The following is a 20477-nucleotide window of genomic DNA, read 5'->3' on the forward strand; positions in this document are numbered from 1 at the left end:
AGGTGTAGACAAAATGTCCAAAGGAAGACAGTTCTTTAAACACAATATGGAATTTGGCTATTTCCTCAACGTTCAGTTTCTTATTCCTCTCTGGTTACTCTATCTTAATACAAAAGGTTTCGGCTTACCGTTCTTGCTTTATCTGGTTGTTGTTGGGACCTTCTTAGCTAGAATTTTGGATCTCCTCACCGTATATGCTTCAATGGCGTCTGCGCTACTCCTTTATTCTACTCGAAAAGAACACTCTTTCACTGACTTGTACACCCCCGTTGGTTCACCAACGGCCCTTTCTTCTGGAACTCTGGCTGCATTTTAGTTGTAGCTACGATCCACGCAGCACATACAGCAAGGGGAAATTCTTGCTGTGCACGGCGGCAAGCTTCACAGCTACTCAGCTCTCCGCTCAGGAAACCAGGAACAGACGAAAAAGAGAATGATTGAATTCCACGCCGAAACATATATATCTCAAGTCAGCGCCCTCTCTTGGTGGTGTCATCATGCATACAGCAGCAGCCGATTGGTTACCGCGGCACCGAACTGTCTTTGACATGGCCTAATACTTGTATCAACTTATATACATCTTTTTAGCACTTTTACATAGATTTCCTATCTTAAATAATTCACAAGCATTCTCTGTTCAAGTTATGGGCTTCTCTAACATTACTTAATATCGACAAAACTGATTATATAAATGTTCTAGGTCATCAATAGGCACATTTTCCATCTGGAGGCATAAGTATGTCCTTATCCATCCTTTCTGACGTTACCTTATGTTGGGTCGGAAAAAGGATGACTCATCAAAAGTGAATCAGCACTTTTTCCGACACAACAACATAGAATTTAATACTATGTATGCAAATTTAAAAAAACTAGTGAGATGATATGTTGTCTAACCCAGTGTAATAAAAACCAAGGCCTGATATTAAATCAACTATTGGCAGCATACATAAGAGATCTATATATTGATGAATTAGACTACAAGACAAAATATGTTGTATCCTGTATCGATGACCATGCTCATGATATCTTGTTTGTGTATTCAATGTCTATTGCACGTTGAATGAATTTAAAAAATGACTATTTGTTATTTAGAAATCCCCATGTTAATATCTCTTTATATTTGTGTTTATTGTATCAATCTGAAGAAGTACACAAATACTGATGTACGAAACTAGCCACTGAATATTTATTAAATTTTTTTTACTTCTTTTTTACATATTTTTTAGCAGATTAATTAATATTTAATAATAGCTCGTTTTAAGCATTGCTTCACTTTCTTACATTTTTCTGTTGTATTCTCTAAGAGTACAAACTGACTTACTTCCCAGGAACTTTTGATATACTTTTTTCTTTTTGACTTCCTGATTCCAACACAGGGTTTTGATTCTATTCTTGCAGACAATCTCATCATATGCCTCTCTAGATTAATCAATCAATGTTTTCTTAAGAGTTTGCCAATGAATCCCCAAGTTCAATGTCTTTCATTTTTTCTTGAATAATGTTTGGTTATTGTAGTCTACAGTTCACATCTCGTTTTACTTTAATTAATTTTAACTCAACTTTAATTCATTTTAAAACTTTCTTATACATTGTTCTTTTCAATATGAAATTCAATTTTCATGCACAAAACTAAATGGTAATCACTTCCAATTTCGAATCCTCTGCATACTCTTATGTCCTTACACTTGCTTGAAGATACAAGTTAGGATAGGCATGAAAATAAATAATAGATCCTTCCATTTATTATATTAAAAAAACACTTCCTGATAGTTGTTCTGAGAAGTACTTAAGATGAAGGCATACTTCCATTTTATTTTTTAAATAGGCTGGATGCCACAGTGTGAGTGCATGTATCAAAAATATAGGCCAGGTTTTCTATATTTTCTTTCAATTGTTAAAACTATGGTTTCACTAGATCATAAAAACATTTTAAAGAAATAAATATATACGTTTATGATTTCTTTACCTGCATTTGTGGAAAGACTAAGCCAACAAAAAAGTTGGCAAACCAGTTAACCAGTACAGCTATACTCATGGCAGCTGGTCGAGGGCCTTGAGAAAATAGCTCTGCAGTGATCATCCATGGTATAGAACCTAAAATATTTTTGGAGAGATTACATGTATTGATAACTTAATAAAAATTTATTAAAATACAGTTTTAAATATAATGATATAAAAATCAAACTAAAGTATGATTTTACCTGGTCCAATGGCAAAGAAAACCACAAAACATAGTGTACTGACTACACTCAAGTAGGTTACCCACTGGTAAAGGAACTAATAAAAGAAAACTTGCAGTGAGAAATAATTATGCTACCAATTATAAAAAATTATCTTAATTAAAAAATTAAAAGGTCAAAATGTCAGGAAATTAAAGTAATTATTCTTAACATGAAAGTAGCCTACATAATTTATCAAAATGAATGCTGACCGTATAACAATAAAAGAAAGGAACTAATAAGGGATTTTCAACTAAGGGGAATTAGCGGATCTCATATTTAGGTGGCAGGGTTTTTGCATCTTACAAAAAATAAAAGAGAGATAGTGCTTTAAGTAGTGATAAATATAGTATCGCTCGGAACTATAGGAACCACTCAATAAATGAGCCAGGGTTTAATATATTGTTACAAAAGGGAGAAGGAAGGAAGAAAGGATGGGATTTAGTTAAAGCAAATTTTATTTTTAAAAAAAGTATATCTAAATTAATTGTATAATACATAAGTGTATTAAGTTAATATAATATACATATAATAACATACATAAGTTATATAATACATAATATATGTGTTTTGAATTTTAAATAACTATGACGTAATAAGGCTGTGGGATTGGATGGGATATATAGTGGTGTGCAAGATAGGATGCCAGAGGAGTGTTTGCCTGGAGGGATAATAGAAAGTGTGGCTATGACAATTAAAAGGGATAAAAGGATTGACGTACTGATTGTGATGGTGGGCACAAATGACTTAAGAGGCAATGTAAAGAGGGCAGAGAGAGAGAGAGAGAGAGAGAGAGAGAGAGATCTGAGATTCTTGCTTCAAAAGAAAACACAGAGAGGAAAGATTGTGCATGTTTGTGTTGCCCAGGTATAATAGTGACAAACTGAGCAGAAGAGCAGTGATACTAAATAACATAATAGCCAGAATGTGTCAGAAAAGAGGATTGGAATATGTGGATGCTTCGATGGCTGAGGACAGAAAGGAATTGTATGTGAGAGACCCCTTGCATTTGAATGTGGAAGGACATAGGCATCTGGAGAGATTGCTGTTTTCTGAACAAGTCAGTGTGTCAATGCAGGGAAACTAGAATTCCCAGGGCAGATGGTAGCAGGGGTGGCCTCGTGTGGTATTGGGTGCTTGGGGGAAAGGGAATGACATCAGGTAACACTGAGTCCAGTGGGATCTAGAGGGGATGATGATAGGTATAGAAGCAGTGACATCTTTATGCTTTATATGAATGCCAGAAGTATCCGAAATAAAGGAAATGAATTGGTGGCGCAGATAGCATCAGCCTGGCCAAAGATTATTGGGATCTTGGCAACATGGTTGATGGAAGATGATATAATAACAGGGATTGAAGTTGCAGGGTACAGCATTTTTCGGCAGGATAGGAAAGGAAAATGTGGTAGTGGAATACTGCTTATGATAAGTGATGACTTATGTCCTCCAAGAGTGGAGGCTTTGGAAGGCAGTGACACAAATGGTTTTGAAAGCATATGGTGTGAGGTAGAAGTGGCCAAGACAGGATATTTAGTAGGGAGTTGCTATAAACCAAGGAGCACAGAGGGTGGGGAGCAGAAGATGTTTAGGCAGTTGAGCTTGGCAAGTGTAAGAAGAATGATTGTTATGGGAGATTTTAACTACAGCAGTATAAGCTGGGAAAATGAAAAGGCATGCAGTAATAAGGGAATGGAATTTCTAGAATTCTTGAGAGACAAATGTCTTAGACAACATGTAATAGAGAGAAGAGGTTCAAGAGTTTTAGATTTGGTCACAGCATCAGAAGAGCTGATAATAACTGAGATCTCTCCCACCAAATGGAGAGAGTGACCATTTGGTTTTATTATATTGATTATAATAGTCTTAGATATCAACTTGGGGAAGTTCCATGGAGGCCAGGATATCATTAGTGCTTGGGAAATTGTGAAGGAATATTTGTTAACAGCAATAGTAAGCTGTATTCCATGTATTCAGTGAAGAAGATTACAGTTTGGTGTAAAGTGGATGACAAACAACATCAAACAGGAACTGCAGGTGAAAAAGAGATTAAAGAAGAGATATAAGGGGAGGGATGGAGAGCAGATGCACGAAGAATATAAGACCCAGGCCAGGAGAGTGACTAGTATGGTGAGTAAGGCAAAACTGGAATATGAGAAGAGATTGGCACTAAGATCCAAATAAAATTCTAGGGAAGTTTTTAGCTATGTGGCCAGTAGGAGGAGAAATGACTGTGGTAGAATGACATTGCAGGATAAAAATGGGAATAGAGTGACTGATGCAGAGGACATAGTGGAGTTGTTCAATGAGCACTTTATTGGAGTATTTCATCCTGGAGAAGAAGAAGGTTTTAATACTAGAGGAATAGGGCAGGTTCAGGGTTTAGATGTGCAAGAGGAGAGAGTTACAAATACCAAGTACTCTGGATGTCAGTAAAGCTGTGGGACTGGATGGTATTTCACCACAGGTTTTGAGAGAATGTGCTAAAGAACTTACAGCTTTGTTGACCTGGCTCTTCAATAAATGTCTGGCTGCAGGAAAGGTACTCAAGGAATGGAAGGAAGGTAAGATAGTGCTGTTGCATAAGGGTGGTAGCAGACTGGAAGTGTCTAATTATAGGCCAGCTTGTGTATCATCAGTAGTTGTTAAGGTCTTGGAAAAATCAGTGAGGAACTATATACAGCTTTGGGTAGATGAGGGAAATGTTATCTGTGAGAATCAACATGGATTTGTTAATCAGCTCTCTTGCTTTAGTAATATGATTGCCTTTTATAATAAAGTGACCAGAGCAGTTGATGCGGGAAAAGCATATGCTGCCATTTTTTTGGATTTTGCAAAGGCATTTGACAGGGTGCCACAGGATAAGCTGATATTTAAGTTGCAGTACATAGGTTTAAATGTCAGGTTAGTCGACTGGATTCAGGATTGGTTGCCTGATAGATATCAGAGAGTTGTGTATGGTGGGGCAATATCATGGAAGCAGAAGGTTACAGATGTGGTTCCACAGGACTTAGTACTGGGACCTATATTGTTCAACATTTATATTAATGACATTGTAAATGGAATTCAAGGGGATATTCAGTTGTTTGCAGATGATATGAAGCTGGGAATGGTTATCAATAATAGTGCAAATGTGGCAGCCCTGCAAGAGGATTTGAATAAACTAGACAGATGGGTAAATGAATATAGATATCAGTTGGTTTAATGCAGCAAAATGTCAAGTCTTGAAGTTTGGGATCCATCTATGGGAGACTGCATACTCGAATGGAGGAGCTGTACTGGAGGAAGTAGGGGGAGACAAGAGATCTGGAGGTGATGATTGATAGAAAACTGAAATTCATGGAGGAACATATTGCAAAGGTGGTGAAGGTAACCCAGAGGATTGCTGCAAGGATGCTGAAATACTGAGAAGGATGCTGGCCTGTAGAGATAAAAGAGTTATCATTCCATTGTATAAGACCCTGATCAGACCCCAGTATTTGAAGGGGTTAAATTAACTGTGGAAAGAGCACAGAAGCAGATAACAAAGATGGTATCAGGACTGTGCAATGTTAGTTATGAAGACAAGCTGAGGGAACGTGAACTGCAGAGTTTGGTAGATAGAAGGAGGAGGAGAGGTGATATGATTGAGACTTTTAAACTGTTGAGAGGTAGTTACAGGGTTGACACTGGGGGAGGTCTTTCATTTGGCAGAACAGCAGGAAGAAGCGATGACAAAAGGCCATACCTGGAAGTTACGAAAGGAAGCTGTGAGCAAAAAGGTGAGGAGTGTTTGCCTGGAGGTTGGTGCCCTCCACGCAAAACACCGATGCCATGATCTTTCCTGCTGATGGAACTGGCTTTGTCTTCTTTGGCACTGAACAACCGGCTTCTGCCCACTGTTTTGACTGCTGTTTGAATTCTGGTGTGCACTGGTGAATCCAAGTCTTATCCATAGTAATAAATCGACACACAAAATCAGTTTTATTCTTGTTAAAATGCTCCAAGCACTGTTCAGAGATTTTCATGCGAGTGCATTTTTGATCTGCTGTGAGCAAGCTCGGCACCCATCTTGCGCTAAGCTTTTTCATTTGCAATTCTTCATGCAAAATATATCCTACACATTCTTTTGAAATGCCTATAGTCTCAGCAGTTTCATGCACTTGGACTCACTGGTCATCTAATACCATATCATGCATTGAATCAATGATTCCTGGTGTTGTTACACTTTTTGGGGCCCATTTCTTAATTGTCGAAAATGAAGGAGAAGAATGCCCATAAACTTTTATGAACTTTGAAGAATTTCTTTTACAAAGAATTTTATAACCGCACGATACTGAATTTTATCCATTTCAAGGGATACAGACAAAACTTTTGCTTCAGACAGCATATAAAACAAACTACTTGATAGAATGACTTGCAATTTCACATGGATGCTTATGACAGATGTACGAACTTAGTAAAAAAAAAGTCTTGCTGATAGTGTTGCCATCTGCAGTCGAGGCCAAGAACGTTTCAGTTGATTCTTGTATATTAAGGGAATGTGCAAAAGAGCTGGCTGTATCCTTGACTTGGTTGTTCAAAAGAAGTCCCAGAACAGTGGAAAGAAGGAAAATAGGTGCTGGTTAGAGGTAGAACACAAATATGGACTGACGAGAATGGAAGGCTTTCAAGAGAGCACATGGGTTTGTTTTTTTTGGGGGGGGGGGGTGGAGAGTGAAGAAGCGGTCATGCTTTTGGTAACTTGGTTAAATTTGGATTTTGCTAAAGCATTTGATCGAGTGCCACATGATAAACTACTGTTGCATCTGGGCAGTATAGGTTGAATGATCATCTCATAGCTTGATGACAAGGTTGGTTTACTAACAGGAGCCAGTGATTTGTGTATGGAGTAGCAGTGTCCCAGAAAAGAAAGGTGACAAGCAGGGTGCCACAGGGTTCTGTTTGAGAACACTGCTGTTTAACTTATATCAATGAATATAGTTCACCATGTGAAAGGAGACATTCAGCATTACTTCAACCTTGGTATCTCTCCTGGGTCTGGCTCCCACTTATGAAACCTTAATAAAGGTCATAATGGGAAGGGCCACTACCTTCTGGGTAGTGGTCCTTCCCATTATGCATTGCATTATACATGCCCAAAAGGGAATGTGCTTTGCATTATGGGATACATACTAAGGCAAGCGATATGAAGTTATTAGCTTCTATAATTAAATAACTCAAACTTGAATATATTTCACGCAGAAAACATTGTTTTTGCTTCCTTGGGAAAATGATTAAAACCAAGTATAAAATTTCTCGGTATCTTTAACGTATGAGACATTCAGTTGTTTGCTGATGATGCTAAATTAGGAAGAGTAATTTCAGGAAATTCTGATGTGTTGTTGTTACAAGAGGATTTGAATAGGTTGGTGTTTTGGGCTGAAGAATGAGAATGCCATTTCAGTGTTGTTAAGTATAAAGTTATGCACTTTGGCCAGAGAAGATGGGAGGAGGTTTACCACACTGGAGGAACTTTGCCTCAAGAGGTAGAGGAAGCAAGGGATCTGGGCATCTTGATGGATAGGCAAGTGACATTTAGGGGAAACATAGTGAAAGTTCTAAGGGTTACCCAAAAAATTGCTGCTATAATGCAAAGAATGCTGACATATAAGAATAAGGATGTGATAGTTCCACTCTATAAGGTGCTAATTAGGCCTCAATTGGATTTCTGCACAGATTTGGTCACCTGGCTATATATCGGTGATAAGAAACACTGGAGAAAGTGCAGAGGCAAATAACTAAGACTGTCTCAAGACTCCGTAATATTGAGTATGAGGACAGATTGAGAGAATGTGGTCTTCACAGCTAGGCAGATAGGAGGAGAGGTGATATGATTGAGACACATAAGCTGGTGAGAGGAGCCTACCAAATAGACACAGGGGAATTATTGCGTAGGATAATGGGTGATGTAAGAACTACAGGTCATCCCTGGAGGCTGTACAAAGGGTCGTGTGAGGAAAGAGGTAAAAAAGAGATTTTTTGCTTGGCAGGTGGTGAATGAGTGGAATGCACTGCCGAAATAGATGATGAGTGTTCCAACACTGAATGTGTTCAAAGTAAGGTATGATAGTTATTCTGGTCTGAGTATTCAGACTACTGTATAACTCAGTGGAATGGCCTTCACTTCCTCAGTACTAGGCTGCCCAAAGAAAAATCTAAGTACAAGTCTATTCGCCAACTAGAGCAACGTTTTCTAAGCCTTTTTGCGATCAGCTCCTGGGTTAGTTGAACTCTGCCATAGGCAAACGGTTTTTCTCCTGGAAACTCAGGATTTTCATCCAGTAAACTCAATAAAATTGACTGTAGAAACTATATTATTACAGACAATAACATATGATGTTAGGGAGCACAAGATGGTGACACTTGTCAGTTGTCTGATGTAGAGATGACAAGATGGTGACACTTGCCATATCTACATCAGATGCCACTTATAATTAGTGAGAGTCTTGGACCAACTATCTCTAATTGGCTACCAGTGGAGATTGAACTGATCCCTCAGTCTCCAAAAGTTAGATAGGGCTAAAATGGCCTCACCTATTCCCTATAAGAGAATAAAAGGGATTAGCTGATTTGGTTTTAATACTAATTTCTTAATGCAATGTTATTATTTATTTCAGTTTCATGAACACGTGAAACTTTTAAGTTTCATGGGGTTCTTAAGGGTCAAAGCTGTATAACTGAGAGGAGACCTCCATATAGCCTTTAAAGGAATACGGAGAACCAATCCTCACCTTCTCGTGGTGCACCCTGTTAGGTATCTACCTGGATAATGAACGAACGAGGATGGGCTGGCAATTTGGGATTTAGCCGAACAAATTGTATTCTTATTGGCTTAAACCAAAACATAAATGATGGTCCAACATGACAGAATTTTATGTAATGATGTAAATTTTTCATGTATTACTATCATAGCCTGTAGACTCCTTGCGAGTACATATCAGGAATTTGACGATGAAACTTTTAAACTTTAAAAATTTTAAAAAGTAATGCTTTTTAAAATGTTTTTTTTTTAAATCTAAATTCCCATCTTTCCTTTTATATTGTTAAATTGTGAATGAAGATATTTGTGAATTATAATACTTCATTCACATTTAACATAATCTGCCATAACTTAAGCAAGACTTGTAAATATTATTTAATGTTAATCTCTTGCTTGTAAATTATTATTCATATAATTACTTTGTGTCTGTTTATTATTCTTTAATTATATAATTTTGGAATTTGTATTGGTAATGAAAAGACTCTGTATCAAAATGTCATTCAATTTATTATATTTATTCCTATGTTAATGTTGTAAGAAGTTGTGCACATATACATAATATATATATATATATAAGAATTTGTATTTATCATATTTAAATTTATTATATGTGAACTATGAATTATTACCTTATTTGTTATTTCTGAAAAGGAATGTAAATATATGGAATTCTGCTAATATGATTTTATGTAATTCTTCTGATTGATTTTGATTGGTTGGTAAAGGAGAAATAGAGTTAATTTTAGTTAGCAGGTGCTTAGAATGTGAACGGCTGTGATATGGAATGAAGCCAGTAGATGTAAGCTGAACTGGCTAGAACACCCGAATTTGGCAGGAAGAATGAAAGCAGTTAATTGGAAAACGAAAGAAAAGAGGGAGAGAAGCGTTCAGGACAGCAAGGAGTGGAGTAACGGGTGGCAGTAAGGGGATTTGGAAATGCCGTAAATAGATTAAGAAAGGACCGGGAAATTAATAGATAATTCGGAATATTTCTACGGAATTCTAAAATGACGACGAATTCCAATTATTTTGAGAAAGAATAGTGCAAAGCTGAATTTAATGCATAGAAGAAAATAAGGAATAAGTAGATTACCTAAAATGAGTGCATCAAGACTTGTGAAGTTCTATGTTTAATATTTCAGTTATTATAGTGAAGATTTCTTTTGAATAGTGTTACTTCAAAGTAATAGTTAACTACAGTTTTAAGTGTGCCTATAGTGAATCCAATGTGTAAAGGGTGTAACCCAATAAGAGCAGTCTATTTTTTTTATATTTCAACATGAAGAAATAAGAGTTAGCTCTGCCTGATATATCTTAACATTAACTGTGGCGTTCTACTAAAAATAGCCGAAGTATGGAGCTTTAAAGTGTTTCCCCCTTGAAATGATAACTGCCTCATAATAAAATTAAGTGTTTGTTGACTAAGAGAGAATTAGAGAATTCTACTTTAAGAATAATTACTGTAAAAATTCTGGAACACTGAACTGTGTGAACCATTTTCAATTATTCGGAAGAATAATAGAATTGACAGCTGAATGTTTGATGCCTAATGTATTATGTTTGTTATGAGTATTTGAACTAAGTTGATGTATAAAAGAATCGAGTTATCTCAATGAACAGAGAGAAGTTGTGACAATAGTATTAAAGCGTTGAAGGATAAGATCTGTAAATTTAACCTTAATCTTTAAACCAAACCAAGTGGCTACTAGTGTCTCAGAGATATTTTGAATATTGTTCAATTAGATTAGCTTGTTTAGAAAATTATGCTTAAATGTGCATGTTCTATAACCCTGTATTAAATGTTTATTTTATTGAATTCAATTTGTTGTTTGCCAGATTTTTCTTCATTGCACCGCTCATAAAACTTATTTGAACCTTGTGGAAGCCTTTAATGATAATATTAACCTCAGCCTGTAGAAAAGTGAGATTGCAAATGTTAGTTGACGATTGATTCCTCTGCAATATATAGACTAATCTGAATATAAAGTGGCGCAGGATAATATAAATTTCTTTATATTCGGATCAGTATCAATCAACATCTAACAAAATAAAAAAGGAATTTAAAGAAATAAGAATAGATCCAACAAACCAACATAAATGGATCAATTAGCAAGATAGGATGACACAACAGCATTTCAATTACTGAGTGGGTCGTTCACAGGGGGGGGGGACTTTTTTTTTTTTTGTATCTTCCATCCACAAAAGGTTATAAATCTATAAAAATCTATAATACATCTGCACTAATCATGGTGAGCTAAGGATTTTTTGAAAAATAATTTCTTAGATTTTTTTTAATTTAATTTTTATATAGTTCAGAAACTCTACTCTACAGACTGGATGTGCAGATGGACACTCTGCTTGGCAAGATTTAGTAACAAATGTGAATGGTCAGTTTAAAGAGAATAAATTAAAAATGAAATGTATTGTTGACATGCTCTTCATGCTGATCTTGACTGAGTGAAGAGTGTAGCATGAATGTTTATGAATACAGCTATCCCTCGATTAGTGCACCTAATGCGTTCTTTAAAACAGGCACATTAATCGAAACGCACTAATATCGAATATAATAACCTATGGGAAAAAATATATTTCGTTCCACACTTTGTAGGGCTTCACTTGGCTTGGTGCCAAGAATAGTCGATTCATGCTAAAGGGGAGAAAGAAATGAAGGACGTACGAATTGGTCGCCAACACACAAAATCACGTGCTTTATAGATAAAATTTCCCAACTGTTATACAAGCAAATAGTTACCACTTTTAAAAACTATAATGATCATAAAAGAGAAGTTAATTTTCCCGACGTGTAAGAATAAACAACTCATCCCAGAAGACGGATTGATTAGCCTATTATCGGAATAGATTCTCCTTTTTGTGACATGCACAGAAATGTCGAATGTTCTCGAATCTGTGGGCATACTATAGCAGACGACATAAATTTTGGTGGTAAAAATTTGGAACATAATATGTACATGGAAGTAGCATAGTATGCCATTAAAAATAACTTTATAAAATGTTTAAATCGGTAATTAAATTCTTTCATTCTGGTGAGTGATTTTTTTAAAATAGTTATCCATAAAAAACGTATAGATAGAAAATTTTTAAAATCTGTATCATTTATTTTTAAGATGTATATAAGCGCACTAATCGAATTTGGGTATCGAAAAAAAATGACGCACTAACCGAAAATGTACTAATTGAGGGATTACTGTAGCTTTAAGTGACAGATTTTCATTGCAGATCATGTTTATTGGAGGCCTAAAGTTGCACGTAAAAGTTCAATGTTGAATAAACTCCATTAACTGATCTGAATCCATCAAATTTATATTAAAATGTGCTATAGATTTCACACTTTCCATGGATGGGAAAATGTGTTTAGAATCATTAATGTCACATGAAGGATTATCATGTTAGAAGATGTAAGGGCTAGAACATCAGTGTTGAATCTATCAGTCATGATTTATTGCATATGACAATTAGTAAAACTAATCTATAACATGAAAAGCAACCTCACACTTCCAAACTTCATTGCTTCACAGTTTTCACTGTGCCATAATCTTGTGTGTACGTTGGTCCATGCAAATTGTTGAAGTGCATTCATTACTGAGGGCGCTAGTGGGTCAAGCGCTACGGACGTGTTTTGAAGAGCTCCTGATTCAGATAAGTTTTACTAGGAATAATTAAGTATATATGCGTAATTGTTTAAGTAAGAGCGGATGTAAACGTTGTACGCTACCGATATTATTAGTGTGGGGTTTTTTTCCTTGCTTAAACTAAATACGAAAACGTTAATATTAGACCTAGTAACCTGCAGAGAAAAAAAAAAAAAAATGGTGGCGGCATTGTCATTCCATGATTTTAATTTGGATTTCAGTCGGTTCGTTAAGTGTGAGGTCTGTTATATGTATTCCTTCGATTACATAAATGATTTGTGGATGTTTAGTGTGGATGGAAGAAGGCTGTGTGCGAAATGTGACCTGAACGAGGAATTGATGAATGCGAATATGAAGTTGATGACAGAAAGTGCTAGTACCGATTGTGTCGCGAGTGCACATTTGAAAGAGAAGGATGGTGAGTGAGACAGGCGAAAAAATGTTAAAAAATCAGGAAAAAAGAAAAAGAGCGATTTGACAACCGTAACGGATGTTAAAAGGGACGAAAGTGAGGTGGAAAGAAACGAAATTGAGAGAACGAATGAAAGTAGAAATGACGTGATGCAGAAATCGCAAGTAAAAAAAATCGAAAGAATGAATGATAGCAAAAAAAGAATGACTGATGGCGAAAGTTGGACGCATGTTGGAACGAAAGTACTGAACCAAAGAAAGATGAATGACAGTAAAAGTGAGAAGAATGATAGTGAAAGTTGGACGTATGTTGGACCGAAAGTACGGAAACAAAGAAGGATGAATGAGAGGAAAAGTGAGAAGAGGGGGTCGAGAGTTAGAAAGATTTAATGATAGAGTGAATGTGTCGCGAGGTTCTGAAGGTGAACTGGATTGGATGAAGCAAGAAATGAAATGGATGCAGAATGAAATTAAGAGAATTCAGGTCAAAACTATTAAAATAAATCATGATGGCATGAAAGAGTTAACAAAAGATGAGTGAGTGGCATTGTATGGCGACTCCATTATTAAAGGTGTGCTAAAGGATAAAATGCACAAGGTATGTTTTCCAAGTGGTAAAATGAGTGGAGTGATTAAGGCATTGAATATGAGGCGGGAACGAGCAAAAGAGTTGATTGTATTAATTGGTACAAATGATTTAAGAGAGAACAAAGAGCATGTCAAAATGAATGTCAGGAGACTGCTTGGAAAGATAAAGGAGAATAGTGTGACAGGAAGGGTGGTCAGTGTGTTGCCTAGGTATGATTGTGGTGAAATGAGGCGGAGAGCAAGGATTATGAATGATATTCTGGCTGAAATGTGTGAGGAGATGGGAGTACAGTTTGTTAATGTGTGGAATGAGTTTGAGGGACGAAGTGAGCTGTATGGGAGCGATGGACTGCATTTGAGTGGTTATGGTGAGAGTCGCTTGGAGAGACTGCTGCTGGAAAGTGGAGAAGTGAATAGAGAGAATGAATCAGATCGAGAGGGGAGTGATGTGGAAGAGCAGGAGAGTAAGACAGGAGAGATTGAAGGAGTGGAAATGAATGTGGAAGTGAGTAGTATGAGTATAGAAAATGAGAGAATGGGTGTGCAAGAGGAGCAGGGAAACAGGGATGCTCAGGGTGGACAGGAATACACAGCGTAAGAAAGGTGATTGCTCCAAGAGGAGGTGAGAGCATGTGTAGGCAGGAAAGTAATGGGATGACCAGGGATCAAGAGGAAACAGTTGGAATTGAAAAGGGTTTTAAAATGAAGAAGCAGAAAGGGAAATGGCCCCAGTCGAGCATGGAGAGATCACATTGAGGGAGTGGTAGTATCATGGAACTAGCTGTAGATCCAGAAATGAGCTGTTGTGTTTGTATACCAATGCTAGAAGTATAAGAAACAAGGCGGATGAAATGGTTGCACTAATTGCGTCTGTGCACCCAGAGATTGTTGGAATAAGTGAGACATGGTTAGATGAGGATGACATCCTGGCAGGATTAGAGATGGAAAGGTATGATGTGTTTCGTGAGGATAGAAGGGGTAAAAAAGGGAGGCGGAGTGCTATTGATGATAGAGAAAGAGTTATGTCCATACAAGGTAGAGATGCAAGGGGGAAATGGGGCCAGTGGTTTTGAGGCAGTATGGTGTGAGATAGAGGTGAATAGAATCAAATACTTGGTGGGATGTTGTTATAGACCTGGTAATGTGGATGGTGGTGATAGTGAAATGTATAGTCAAATAAGCCAAGCAAATAAGAAAAGGGTGATCATTATGGGTGATTTTAATTATGGCAATATAGACTGGAATGAAGAGATAGCAACTGGAAGTAAAGAAAATGAGTTTCTTGAGTTTTTGAGGGATAACTACCTCAGACAGTATGTAACAGAGGGCACAAGAGGATTAAGGGTCTTGGATTTGGTCATCTCATCGGAGGATGTAATTATCAATGAGGTATCAAATCATCCACCAATTGGTGAAAGTGACCATGAGGTGATTACTTGGGTGGTTGCCAGCAGTGCAAGGACCCCTGTGAAAAAAGGGTATATGTGGAACTACAAGGGGGGTGATTATGAAGAGCTCAGGAGACAGCTTGCAGGTGTAGCATGGAATGAGGAGTTAGCTGGAAAAGAGATCAATGCAGCTTGGGGAATTTTCAAAAAATATTTAGTGGATGCAATGTCTAAATGTATACCACGGGTGAGAAGGTTAAATAAGGTAGGTGTGAGATGGATGAATAAAGAGATTAAGCATGCAATACAGAGAAAAAGGTCATCGTGGAGGCAGCATAAGAGAAGTGGAAGTAACCAATTTCATGAGGTCTACAAAGACCAGGCAAGGAGGGTGACTTGGTTGGTGAGAGTAGCTAAAGAGAGGTATGAACAGCAGTTAGTTAATGAAGCTAAAAAGAATCCTAAGGAGTTCTTTCGATATGTAGCCAGCAAAAGAAAGAATGATTATGGAAGGATGACATTGATTGGAGGAAATGGTATAAAGACAGCTGTTGCAGAATGTGTAGTGGAGATACTTAATGAGCAGTTCATAAAGATCTTTCAATCTTGTGAATGTGATTTCATGGAGAGATTAAGAGCAGTTGATGATGGGGAGGAGAGACTGACTGTAAGTGAGCAAGAGGTGTTTGGGGAGTTGAGTAAACTAGATGTAAATAAGGCTGTGGGACTTAATAATATATCACCGCATATTCTGAAGGAATGTGCCAGAGAGTTGACACCTGCCTTGACATATTTTTTTAATACGAGTCTTGCACTTGGTCAAGTCCCTAAAGAGTGGAAGGAGGGCAAGATTGTGCCACTTCATAAAGGAGGTGATCGAACTCAAGCATCAAACTATAGGCCTATCTGTGTGTCAGGTGTTGTGGTTAAGTTGTTGGAGAAGCTTGTGAGAACTAGGATCCAGAGTTGGGTTGACAACAATAGTATAATCTTTGATGGACAGCATGGATTTGCTAAAGGGAGGTCGTGTTTTAGTAATATACTTATTTATTACAATAAAGTGACTGCTTCCTTGGACAGAGGAGAAGGATACACAGTAATATACTTGGATTTCGCAAAGGCTTTTGATAGAGTACCTCATGATAAGTTGACAGTCAAACTAGAGTAGATGGCGTTGGATATTAGATTAGTGCATTGGATTGGAGACTGGCTATCTGATAGGTATCAACAAGTTGTGTATGGGGGTGCAATATCCAGGAAAAGGAAAGTCACTAGTGGAGTGCCTCAGGGATCTGTTTTAGGGCCATTACTATTTAACTTGTATATTAATGATATTGGTGAAGATTTGGATGGAGATATTCAGTTGTTTGCAGATGATGCAAAGTTGGGACGAACCATAAAGAGTAGTGAAGATGTTGTGGCCTTGCAAGAAGGCTTGAATAAATTGAGTGATTGGGCAAGCAAATGGGGATGTGAGTTCAATGTTGCAAAATGTAAGGTTTTAAAATTTGGAAAACAAAGATGGGATGCAGAATTTATGCTTGGTGAGAATATATTGTTGGAAGTAGAGGAAATAAGAGATCTGGGAGTGATAGTGGATAAGGATCTAAAATTTAGGGGACACAACGCCAAAATTGTGAAGACAACACAAAGACTTCTGGGAATGATGAGGAGGACACTGACGTGTAGAAGTAGGGAGATTCTTGTTCCATTGTATAAGGCTTTGATTAGGCCACACATGGACTATTGTGCCCAGATTTGGTCACCTGGTTTTCAGAAGGATGAAGAGATGTTGGAAAGGGTCCAAAGGCGACTGACTAAGGTATAGTTTCTGATCTCTGGAATGTCGAGTATGAGGAAAGATTGAAAAGATGTAATTTACAGAGTCTAGTGAACAGGAGGAAGAGGGGGAGATATGATAGAGACCTACAAGTTGGTAAGGGGTTGTTATAGGATCAATGGTGGAGAAGTTCTACAGAGAATAGTGGGAGATCAGGGGAGAACCAGAGGTCATCCCTGGAAACTGTATAAAGAGGGTGTGAGTAGGGGAGTGAGAGGCAGGTTTTTTTTAGTGCAGAGTTGTGAATGATTGGAATGCCTTGCCTGAGAGTGTGGTGTCTGCAAAGAGTTTGAATGTGTTTAAGACCCGGTATGATGAGATGTGTGTGAGATAAAAGGACCTCCTAAATGAGTCTTTGACTCTATAAGGTCTTGTTTAATAATAATAATAATTATTATTGCTAACAAAGGTTTGTGGGCTGCAGCAGTTGTGCAAAAATTCATGACATGGATTCTTAATGTGTTGTGGATTTATAGACATACTTGTGAGAATGTCTATGAATGCTTCATTATCAAACACAAATTCTCTATGGTACTGATAGCAAGACAACAGTCTTGAGAAGTTTCAGCATGTTCAGTATTTTAGTCTACCTGCCATATTTTGGGCTCAGTGAAATCTCCCAATTTTTTCAGCATATTAACAACTTTGAACTTGGGAATGCTTAATTGCAATAGCACATACAAGTATTTTCCCTTGATGACATTCCTATGAAATGCAGTTAACCCTTTCTGAATATTCACTATTCAGCATACAAAATCATAAACTTTCAGACACATCTATAAATGGACAAATGTCAGGATTATTAGGAATTGAGTGAAAGAGTATTTGGCTTTGATAGAGTCATCTTGTAAATATTGCTGACATTAATGAAACATGGTTCAACAAGGATGATGGAGTGGTTGAAACAGAAATGAAAGGATGTTGCATATTCTTATATTCTGAGAAAATACTAAGGATAAAATAAAGGAGGGTCTATTGCTAATTGCAATGGAAGAATTATGGTAAAGCCAAGTGGTCAGGAAAGAAGATTTTGGTGAAAAGGGGTTAGAGAGAATATGAAAATAAGAAGGATGTGAAATTTGAGAAATTAAGAATTTCTCTCTCTCAACAATTCAAAGCCTACAGAGTGCTGCTACAGACCTGGAAATGTAGAAAGAAATTACCTTGAATGATTAGGCAAATTAGTTTAGTGAATATAAAAAAAAATGAGTCATTATTAGCTCCTCCAAAGCGCAACTGGAAGAACGACTATACGTTGCGTCCTTCGATTACAAAAGGCCTAAGGTTCGATTCTCGTCATGATGTGAGGAATCTTTATATGGACTTTTTCAATTGAAGGCGAGTTAGCCGATCTCATATGGAGGTAGCAGGGTTTTTCATCCCGCATACAGACATCAGCCCTTTAGAACACACGCAATTTACAGAAAAAAATACAAGCTGTGATAGTGGTGGTTGTGAGCAGTAGACGGCGCTGATGTAGGTGATTGGTAGTAGAGGTTCGGAGTAGTAGTGGAGACGGAGTGTTGTATAGTAGGTGTCCTCCCGCGATGAGTCTTCGGACTCCTTGGAGGTGTCATGAATAATAATAATAATAATAATAATTATGAAGGATGATTTGGAGAGAGAGAGGAATCAGCATGAGAATACAGAAAATAAATTTCCACAATTACTCAGAGAGAAAAACAGTACACAAGTCATCTCCATCACATGAGAACTGCATATGATGGCGATAATTTTTTGTAGTTACATTATTTGCAGTTACCTCTTGATCTCAAGAGGTTGAGAACTGCATATGATGGCGATAATTTTTGCAGTTACATTATTTGCAGTTACCTCTTGATCTCAAGAGGTAACTGCAAATAATGAAGAGGGGTGGAGGACATTCTTCCTAGTAATGGAGAGTGATCATGTGATCTTGGCCTGGGAGGAAACCAAATATGCAGAAGTTTCAGCATACAAAATCAGATAAAAACAAGATATATTTGGAATTGCAGAAATCATATCTAGAAATATTAAAGGAGTAAAAAAACAGGATTAAGAAGAATTAATTAGGATTAAACAGAATTAAAGAATATTAAAAGAGGATTAAAAGAAACAGAAAAATGTTATAAAACTAGAATTTCATCCTTTCCATTCAGTACTTGATCAGCCCATTGATGCCTTTTAATGCTCTTATTTTACATTTATGCCAAAAGAAAATGGAAATAAAACAGAGAAATCAAAAGAATAAAGGAAGGATGGAAAATTACACAGAAATATCTTATGGGAAAAGAAATTAATAGCAATTAAAAATTGGAGTAGTAACTCAGTCATACTTTTGGTGCAAATTGTAGACAACAGTGGAAATTATTAAAGGATATCAAGTAAAAACTTTCTAAGGCATTTATTTATTTATTTTTAATATGGAATTTATAATGAGCATGTAATTTACCTTTACAAGCAGAGAGATGGTGATGAAGATGCTGAAGATGAACATGCCACCAAGACCATAGAGCATAAGTGTGCGTCGTCCTGCCCTATCCATGAGAGGAATGGATACAAGAGTCATTATGACCATTACTGCCCCCACTCCTATAGTAGCATATGCAGCAGTGAACTCAGACAATCCAGCAGCCATAAACAATCTTGTTGAATAATAAAACACCTGAAATAATAATAAATTTAGGTTGTACTAAATTTACATGGGAAAAAAAAAGGTACTTAAAGGCAATGCATATTTCAGAAAAAAGTCAATGCATATTATCCAGGAAGACAAAACCTATGACCTAGTTAAAGAATGCTTTTTTTTTCTTTTCTTTTTTTTTTTTAATTTTATTAATTGAAAACTCACTGCATTAATGCCTGAAAGTTGCTGGGACAGTTGCATCATAATTCCTATCGCTAGAGGGAGCCGTAAGGACTTATTACGAAGCAGCTCTGACATTGTAATCTGAAATTCAAGAATAATGTTAGATGTCATCCAAGTCACTGGTAAAAGCCATTTTTAGTTCTACATAAGCAGGCAATTCTAAGAGAGTTTTACCTATGATTATCTTTCCTTATACTAATTAATCTACATTTAATGTAGATTAATTAGCACGAGAATTCTAAACTTAATTTCTATGCCTTGATTATAACTAAGTGACTAGTTAACAGTGAGTCAGCTTCCTACTCTTTTGGTCTTTGTTTTACATTCACTCTTAAAATGGTATGAAACTTTATTATAGGAATTTCAAAACTAAATAAGTGTCCTATTTGCTTTATAAAATAAATGCTGCACAGTACAAAGTAACCACATATTTGTGTAAGTAATCAGATTGGTTTGAAAGCACCAGGTCTTGTCTTATCACTGTGGTTCAGGTTTGCTTAACTTCAGTGATAAGACAAGACCTGGTGCAAGGCCTGTTTCAAACCAAAGTCCACTCATTGTCAGTAAAGAATATATTTCATAGACAAAAGAAATTGTTTTTCCAACAGCATCCAGCATTCTCAGTTAGTATACATGGGAAGATGACCATCTGGGAATGCTGGATGCTGTTGGAAAAACAATTTCTTTTGTCTGTGAAATATATTCTTTACTGACAATGAGTGGACTTTGGTTTGAAACAGAGGGTGTGCAGGAAG

The 20477-nt window shown here is 36.8% G+C and overlaps 1 protein-coding gene across 1 annotated transcript in view; it reads right to left on the reverse strand.

Annotated features, from left to right (window-relative positions):
• LOC150095123 (glucose transporter type 1-like) overlaps window positions 1–20477 on the reverse strand; it is a 407241-nt gene that overhangs the window by 36544 nt on the left and 350220 nt on the right. Inside the window, exons 11-14 of the mRNA XM_090411496.1 lie at window positions 19705–19803; window positions 19306–19518; window positions 2202–2277; window positions 1967–2094 (exon numbers count right to left, since the gene is read on the reverse strand). Of these exons, the coding sequence (XP_090267622.1) occupies window positions 1967–2094; window positions 2202–2277; window positions 19306–19518; window positions 19705–19803 (516 nt within the window). The remainder of the gene's footprint in view (window positions 1–1966; window positions 2095–2201; window positions 2278–19305; window positions 19519–19704; window positions 19804–20477) is intronic.

This window comes from Typopeltis vanoorti, chromosome 21 (genome assembly GCF_054136105.1).
Source record: "Typopeltis vanoorti isolate ZY-2024b chromosome 21, IOZ_Tvanoo_1.0, whole genome shotgun sequence".
Lineage (NCBI taxonomy): Eukaryota > Metazoa > Arthropoda > Arachnida > Uropygi > Thelyphonidae > Typopeltis > Typopeltis vanoorti.